Genomic DNA, 8,626 nt, shown 5'->3' on the forward strand with positions numbered 1-8,626 from the left:
GCTATAAACTTCAACATGCATTTCCTTACAACAAGAACGCTCTCCTCTATCACCCTCAGGAAATTTACTAGTGAAACAATACAATTATCTAACGTTCAGTGTACATGCAAACTTCCCCAGTTGTCCCAATAATGTGATCTATAACATTTGTATCAATGTTGTTTAAATAAATAACAGTGTTGTTCATAACAGTATTTATAACAAATAACGTCATTTATAACAAGGCGGTGGGTCCCAGGAGCTTGTGTCGCACCAGGGGATAAATCTTGACATCTGCATCCTACTTCTTTTTTCGGGGTTTTCGGCTGACTTCTAAATAATGTAAAGTGGCCAGCACTTGCCCTAACTGCCAATCAGTAAGCATTATTCTCTGAACTACCCACTTCCCGGTGGAAGGCCCCACCGAATGCTGGCTGCCAGCCACAGGGAATGAAAGGATGAGAGAACTTATGTAACAGAACTTCCCGTGCACATGTCATGGCGAACCCTGGGCTCGCAGCCAGAAGAGATGGGCGGTTTACACACCATGGAGTCAGCAAGGTCCTATTTGTGGTTGTATTATGCGGGACAATCGTTCATTAGTTGAAGTAGATGCTGTGCCTTGATTAAAAATGTCATTGTGTGGAAGACTCCATGGCCTTGGTCCCGGCTGAGAAATGCAAGGCTTCAATCATTTATATGTACTCGTGATGTTCCAACTTATTTTTAAGAAATAGGATATAAAGCATCTTAGTTTACAGAAATAAATGCCCTGGTTGGGTCACTCAGTTGGTTAGGACATCATCCAAATACACCAAGGTTGTGGGTTCGATCCCCAGTCAGGGCACATACAAGAGTTAACCAATGAATGTGTCAATAAGTGGAACAACAAATCAACAAATCAGTTTCTCTCTCTCTTTCTCCCCTCCCGCCCCCATTCTCTCTCTCAAATCAATAAAAATGTTTTAAAAAAGAAATGCATGACTATAGTTGCCAGTAGAGATAGACATAACGACTTAATTAATTTACTAATACTGAAGTTCTTTTCAGACAACCTATGTCATCGCTTTTTTTCCAAATTGTACCTATAAATGTGACCTTATGGATGGGGAGTGGTTATTGGTCTTTGCGATGCTCTTGGCACAAAATGGAGAATTAGGCACATCAGACGACTTCAGTTTCTCCATCCCTGTGCCCTGGGCACCAGGACACTTCAGGTGGAAATGAAGTTTGGGGTTCAACTTTCCAACTGAATGAAATACTTACCATGCACCCCTTCTGGTAAGTGGCAAGTCTATGAGACGGATGAGAATTGACAAGGAAATGAACAAAGGCCACAAGAGACACGTACAGACACGCGTGTGGGTGTAGAGGTCCACGTGGGGCACGCTGGCCTGGATGCCCGTGGGAACTGGAAGGAACTGGAATGGCGAGGAAGTGGGACCCGTGATGACAATAAGGGGTGACCTGGGGAACGGGTGTGTTTAAACAGGGGGAGCAGTCGGGAAGAGAAAAGAAGGAAGAGCGTTGGAGCAGGGTGATGCAATCTCGCATTTCCCTCTTGTTGTGTGGCCCGCGGCTGCCCACGTTTGAGGAACCTACTTAAGTTTAGAGTGGGCTTTGCAAAATGGTTGTAGAGGAACCAAACGTCCAGGCTCTTCCCTGTTCCCTGGGAGCACCTTTAAAAGCCCCCAGAGCACCCAGGCAGCCTGAGGGAGTGGCCTGAGGACACCTTGTTGTCTTCCTGTAAAGGTTAAAAGGAAAAAAGATTTGTGGCAATCACAAGGATAAAATCTTTCCAAATCTCATCTCCTGCAAGGGGACTGTTACGAGCATTCCCTGATTGGACAAAAATATGTGTATTAGATACAAACTGTTTTAACTGTAGAGGCAGAATGAGAGGCAACAGAAAAGAGGAGAACGCTACTCTAGTCTGATTAAAAATAAGCCAGCCTTTTTGTACTAATCCTGTGATTTTATCAGTTCTGGCGACTGCAGGAATTAAACATGTTGTTCTTAATATACTGGGAAAGAGCAGAGCTGGGTGGAGGACAAGAGGTGAACCCAACGGGTCTCATTAAAAATGCTGTGAATCTTGAAAGGCCAACCTTGCTTCTCACCTTCTTTCTCCCAGCTGCCCCACTTCACACTTGCCTACGATCCTCAAGTCGTTATTTCTCTGGGCATTTGCTTTTCCTTTAACTCAAGTGTCCAGCCAGTGGCCTTTCTCCTGCTCCCCCAAAGTGGCTTTCATTGTCCTGGTCCTTCTTAGTCAGTGCCTGTTTCCCTCAACCTCCAAGTGGCCACTTTTCTCATTTTGATTTAGGCAATTTTGTTAACCAGGATGGGTCCAGTATGCCCCCAGCCCAGGACAGAGCCTTCCCGGGCTTTACTTTTGACCCTTTTATCTGGAAAATTATCTATTTAAGTTATCTTATTCTAGGGCAGCATCATTTAAAAATAATTATTCTTACTAAGGCAGAGATTTGGATGTAAAATCTTCACGTGGAATATAAACATGGTGGAAATGTATGAAGAATAACACAGTGGTTTGACTTCTCCATGGAGACGGAGCTGGAGCCACGTGGGGCCTCATGGCCGTGGCCGCTTTGGGGGCTGTGCGAGCCAGGCGACCCCCACGGGTTTGTTCACACCCCCTTTGGAATGTTTTCTGTGTCTTTAACCTCATCAGTGTACACTGTTTTATGTATCAAGAATGTTATCGTCTGTGACTTATGCGGGTAACTAATTTTTAACGACTCGGGACAAAATAATCTGTCTACTCTGTTAGATTAGTACCTAACATTTAGTTTTTTCACTGAGGGAATCTCTTCCTGGGCCTGCAGCTGACTCACAGACAGAGCCGTCAGGGATGGAGGAGACAGGACGGAATCCAAACAACATCCTGGCCTCCCCAGAGGTTTGATTTTAGAATAACTCACTGAGTCCAGGCAGTACTTTGTCATTTCCTTAATTTTCACCAAAGTTCTATGAAAAAAAATGCTGATTGCATTTTCTGACCATTCATTTGAACGGTGGGTAGAGTGGGCTGTTAATGTTCAATGTTGGGCCCTTCATCGTCCAGCCCAGGCCCAGGAATTCCGGGGCGTTATTCAGAATCTCCATGTTCCACATTTTTCTCTTGTTCGTTATTTGATAGCAGGTGGACTCAGGGTATTTCTTTACCTGGTTCTGTTTGTTATGGGGCTGATACAAGGAATCATAATGAGATCGTTCTCATTTCCACACAAAATTCTACTCTCCCAAAGAATTGTTCTGATGAGTAAAAGCAGTTCTCAACTAGGCGAGTGTATGGACGGCTGAATCAGCTTTGCATAACTGGAAGATAATTAACTGCATTGTTATTATTGCAAACCTGCAGGTAAGTGCCTGCGGGCGGAGATCTTCATTTAGAGAAGGGGTGGGAAGTATGTACGGTTGACGCAGACCTTCTGGCACCTGCATGACCCAAAGGGCCACCAGGCAAGGAGAAAGCATTAGGAGAGAAAGTAATCATGCAGATTGGAAAGGAACAGCAAACGTCTCATACAAAAAATGCTATTTTCTAAGTACGGTAGAAACGTGGTTCTCAAACTTAGTTTTAGAAAACTGTTCGAGAAGTGATTTTTCAAGAACGAAATCTCCTTTGTCGCCTGAGAGACGCATAACTGATCACACAGCGTGGGAGGGTTGTGGGGTGCAGAATCGGCACCGAAGTTCTGTTAGACAACCGAGACCTTCTGTCGGTGTGCAACTTGGTCCAGAGGCGACCCGACAACCCTTTGCTCCATGGTCCGAGAACGGAGACCTTTGAGGACCAAGGTTCGACTGGCGCTGAAACAGCTTTGCTCAGACGTGATGAGGACCCATCTAGATTCTGAGGACAGTGGTTTCTGTGTGTCTTCAGAGGAGGAGAAGCAACGTACCACCTGAACTTCTCATCACATTATAGCATCACGGTTGACACTTGTTGAGCGGAAGAAACATTCGGCCGTGTCAGGTTAAGACTTTATCAATCATTACCATGGTTGCGGAGGACCCCTTTGGGAGAACACTTCGGCGGAACTGGGTGATAAAGTACCAATAGGACATCACAACAGCTAGGGTGCTCTTGCATGGCGTCTGCAAGGGAGCGAAGGGGCTTGTCCCCGTTTCCCACAACTGAAGAGCCTTTCGAATAGTTGTCCTTCACGTGGAGATGTGTTTGAACACAGGTCAGAGCCTGAGACGTAGCTGTGACCGGGGCGAGACTGACCTGGGCTGTTTAATCCGATGACATTCTCACCAAATTAAAATGCTCTCTAACAGGGTGTGCACACTGTACTGTTTCGGAGCAAAACGGTGGAGAAATTTGTGTACGTGGGGTGAGGGGTGCAGAAGCCCAGCGTCCTGGCGTAGCTTCTAATTAGAGGTTACTTTCGTCAAATCAACGAGCCTCTTTGTTTCTCTGGAGTCATGCCTTCCGATGCAGTCCAGGAGCTTTGTACCCTAGTTCTTCTTCCTACACATCACACTGCCTCTGAGACTCTCGTTTTCCTTGAAGATGAACATGTACGTGCTGTAAAAGACAAGATATTGCCAAATCCGTGTAACACATTTGCAGTGTGATCCGCTCTCTTATTTAAGGATCGTTAGGAACTGGAGCAGCCTAATGAAATTGAAATCACCAGGCAAAGCCGAATGAGTAGGAGTCAACTTATTTTAGGAACTACACACTAAGACACTGCTCAGAGGAGCTCAGCGAAACCATCAGCCTGGGTGACACCATAGAGGGACAGCCCTCGCAGAAGTGTCCCTTTTTCCCAGGGATCATGGGTGCCGCGCCGCTCAGGCCAGAGGCCAGTGTCAGCCCCTCAAATAATCAGCCGCCTCATGAGATTTGGAGAGGGGGAGGGAAAGGCACGTTTTTGAGGTACAAGGCAGGGAACAGTTTAGAAAAAGAAAACCAGGCAGTGGGGATGTTTGCACACTAGCATTTCACCGCATCTCATGCAAAGAGATTTCGAGATTTGCAACTGGACCATCTGATGCCGTAAAGAGCTAGGAACACATCTTTCCCAGCCTTAGAAGAAAGAGAGTCACCTCAGTGTCACCTCTGAGGACGCACCTCCTGCCCCAGGCTGCTTCCTTTGCCCCCAGATGGACACGGCAGGCTAGCAGCCGGGTCAGAAAACAACGGTGACCTCCAGTCGCAGCGGTGAGAGTATCTGGGATGCGCTTCCCCCACACCTGGAGCCTGGGGACTCACGCTCCCTCCCCTTGCTACTTGCCCCCTCCGCCCACTCGGCTCCTGGGGTTGCTGCAGGGGCCACTCGAGGGGGCAGATGTGGTGAAGAGCATTTCTTTGCTGCTGGCGGGGGACAACATCCTTCCTTCTCACAGCCTTACACACACGATACACTCTCAGTTTGGCCCCACCCTTCGCAAGTCACAAGGTGCCTCCACGTCTGTTATCTTGGTCCCTGCATACTGGGGAGGAGGTGGGGCTCGGGCAGTACAGTTTACAGTGGAGAAAAGAGAAGCTCAGAAAATGCAGGCGATTTGCCCAAGTTCCCAAAGATAAAGGAGAATTCAGGCCAAAACTTAAACCTAGTCCTCTAGGGAGAGCAAACCTAGTCCTCTTTCTACCATTCGGAGGAAATCCAACCTTTGCTCCAAGTTAATCTGAAGTTTCTCACTCACTGCAGAACCAAAAATGCAGGTGGATCTAGAAGAAAAGAAACAGGTGGAAATGGCCCCTGGTATTAAGGAGACACATTTTTATGAACAGATCAGCGAATTGTAAATGTTCACGGCAGTCCAGCTGGAACTCCTGGTCCGCACTGTATGGGGGCTGTGGAATCAGAGCGGATTTTCCGCGGGAGGGAGGTTTGCCGCTAGGAGCGTCCATGTGCAGCATCCGGTGAAACCAGAGCGGATGGCGCACGTCAGAAATGTAGTTTCCGTGGGGGGGGAAATGGAGACAACCGTACTTGAACAACAATAAAAAATGTGGAAAAAAATTTTTTTAATGTATTTTTCCTTTTCATTTTATCTTCAGTTCCTTGGAGGAAGCTGGCACCCACGGTGCCGTGGAGACAAACCTGGCTTGCTTCCGGGGAAGTTCTTCCCTCCCGTCCCCTCCCCCGTGGGTGTCCCAGTGAGGCTTCCTGACCGGAAGACTGACGGGAGGCCTGGGTGTGGCATTTTCTGAATAACGCACGCAGACGTGTGGGTTTTTGTTGGTTTTTTTCCAGGGTCGGCAGACACCTGATCCCCTGCAGCCTCTGCCGGACAACCAAGAAAACTCTGTGGCGCTGACTCAGCTGCCGGACACTTTTGCCGAGGCCGTGGGGCACGCGATGCCGATTCTGTCCCCTGCGACCCCAGCGTGAGGCCTCGGTTCCTGTGGCACCGGCGTGTCCTCTGCCCTGCCGCAGGATGTCTGGCGCTGCCTCCTCGTCTGTGTCCTCGGGAAATGCGGAGAACGGAACTTTCCTCGAGCTGTTCCCCACGTCCCTGTCCACCTCGGTGGACCCGTCCCCCGGCCACCTCTCCAATGTCTACATCTACGTGTCCATGTTCCTCAGCCTCTTAGCGTTTCTGCTCCTGCTTTTAATCATTGCTCTGCAGAGGCTGAAGAACATCATCTCCTCCAGCTCCTCCCGCCCGGAGTGCCCCAGCGAGGGTGGCAGCTCCCTCACCAACCTGGAGGTCTGCAGTATTTCCTCCCAAAGGTCCACTTTCTCCAGCCTCTCCTCGTGATGCACACGGAAGAGCCCTTGCCTGCTGTAGCAGCTTAGGGTGTCCCTAATGGGGGGTGTCGCCACGGGAGAGAAAGGACCATTCTATTGTTGTCATCCAAGCAGACCTGTTTCTGCGCCTTCGCCCACCACTTCCTTGACCATTCACGGTCCTTTTCCGTTGTGAACGGAGACGCCGAGGCTGACGAATGGGTGCAAACCTCTGGGGTAGAATCACACACAGAGCACAGGGCGAACCCAGAGCGCGTGTCTAGGAGGTCAAGTTCATTCCATTCTGCTGGACACCTTGATGCAGAAGTCACCAGAGGGGCCTTGCAGTGGGTGCTGGGTGCGGAACCTGCCTTTCGTTCTCGTACAAAACTAGGAAGCCCACGGAACCAGCAGAAACGGACACAATGAAGCCAGAGTTAATGACAAGATATTTTCCATATGTAAAAGGTAAAGGGGAAACACCAAATGTTTAAAAAAGAAACCAATGTAGATTTAATGTGTCACATTTCTAAAACTGGAGGCAAAACTCTGCGAAATGTTTCCTTCAACGTCACTTTGGCAAAGGAGAATGGCACTTACTGGCGAATGAAGTCGTACCGGGAAACATCTGGGGCAGTTTAACTGTCAACGGTGAGGCAGTGCTGTGTTCGTGTTACGATTCAGTTTGTAATGTATGAGTGTTTCTTCCCCTTGTGGAGTCTCCCCTCTCACAGCCCTAACGCCGGGCAGGGCGGCATTCTTTGGGAAACCACTGTCACTATCGCTGCGAGAGGCACCCGGCGGGAAACCAAGAAGCTGTGGTTTTCTACCTGTGCCACCGTCAGCAGGAACTAAGCCTCTGGAGGATGGGCATTTGGTTGTGGGGTGTTTTTGCACAGTAGTAACGCCCGGCAGCCACGCAGGTCCCTTCATTCAGCTTCCTGGTCTGTGTCGTTTTAGTGCAGAATCACAAGAAGGCACCGAAGTGTTGGACGTTGGCTCACTCTCATCAGGTGGCAAAACTTAGCAACGATGTTGCTAACGTACGTGGCCAGGATATATACCACGACTGTCACGTGTCCCTGGTGATCAGCTGCTGTGTGGTAGCGTGATACTCTGCTCGAGGATTCCAGGACACGGGTTTGCAGTAAATGTTACAGATACCCAAGCTGTGCGGCTGCTGGGAGCTGAGTGGCCCTGGGACCTCCCACCCGGTGGCCAGCCCCGCCCATCTGAATGCAAGGGCTTGTCCTTGAACATGGATGTGCACCTGAGCGCTCACAAGGAATGCGGAGGGACAGAGCTGCCCTTAGAAGCAAAACAAAGCAAACGAACTACGGCTTCTTGAGAGTGAGCAGTTTAATTTAATTTTAAAAGGAAATGGCCCACGGCATATACACGGAGCTCGTCCAGCCTGCAGAGCCCACTGCCCCCTCCACCCCCCACGTGGCCTGTCCTCCCCGGGCAGCCAGATCGCTCCTGTTCGGTCCGTTTACCAGTCTTAAGAGCTGGTGCTGCGACAAGCCTTTTGGACCAACGGTGCAGCCACCACACTACCCAGCGCCTGGAACGGGATGAAGAACGCACCACTTCACAGGGGAGCGTGCGCTTGCCATTCTCAAACGCTAAGAGGGGCGAGGACCGGTGATGGACAGTGGGTTTCTTTTCCTTAATCCCCAGCCTCACTGAAGTCAGACCACGTGGAACTATGTCTGCACCAGAAAGCCCCCCCCCCCCGCCCCACTGTGAGACCTGCAGACAGTCGCTGCCCTGAAGAGGACAGTAAGTGAACACTGTGCCCCTTCGGCCACTTGAAGTCCGGCCAGGTGCTGAGTGCCATCAAACGCTGGGCTCAGGGAACTCTGCGTGGGGGTCGCCACCATGCTCTCTGCGTGCACAGGCACAGCGCCTACTCAGAAGAGGGGCACACACCC

At 49.7% G+C, this 8,626-nt stretch overlaps 1 protein-coding gene across 1 annotated transcript; it reads left to right on the forward strand.

Moving 5' to 3' along the window:
* Positions 1–5,843: 5,843 nt before the first annotated feature.
* Positions 5,844–8,269, forward strand: SERTM1 (serine rich and transmembrane domain containing 1). The gene has a single exon (XM_053916551.2). The coding sequence runs from the start codon at positions 6,400–6,402 to the stop codon at positions 6,721–6,723; it is 324 nt and encodes a 107-aa protein (XP_053772526.1). The 5' UTR covers positions 5,844–6,399; the 3' UTR covers positions 6,724–8,269.
* The last annotated feature ends 357 nt before the right edge of the window (positions 8,270–8,626 follow it).

The sequence above is a fragment of the Desmodus rotundus genome, chromosome 13 (genome assembly GCF_022682495.2).
Source record: "Desmodus rotundus isolate HL8 chromosome 13, HLdesRot8A.1, whole genome shotgun sequence".
NCBI lineage: Eukaryota > Metazoa > Chordata > Mammalia > Chiroptera > Phyllostomidae > Desmodus > Desmodus rotundus.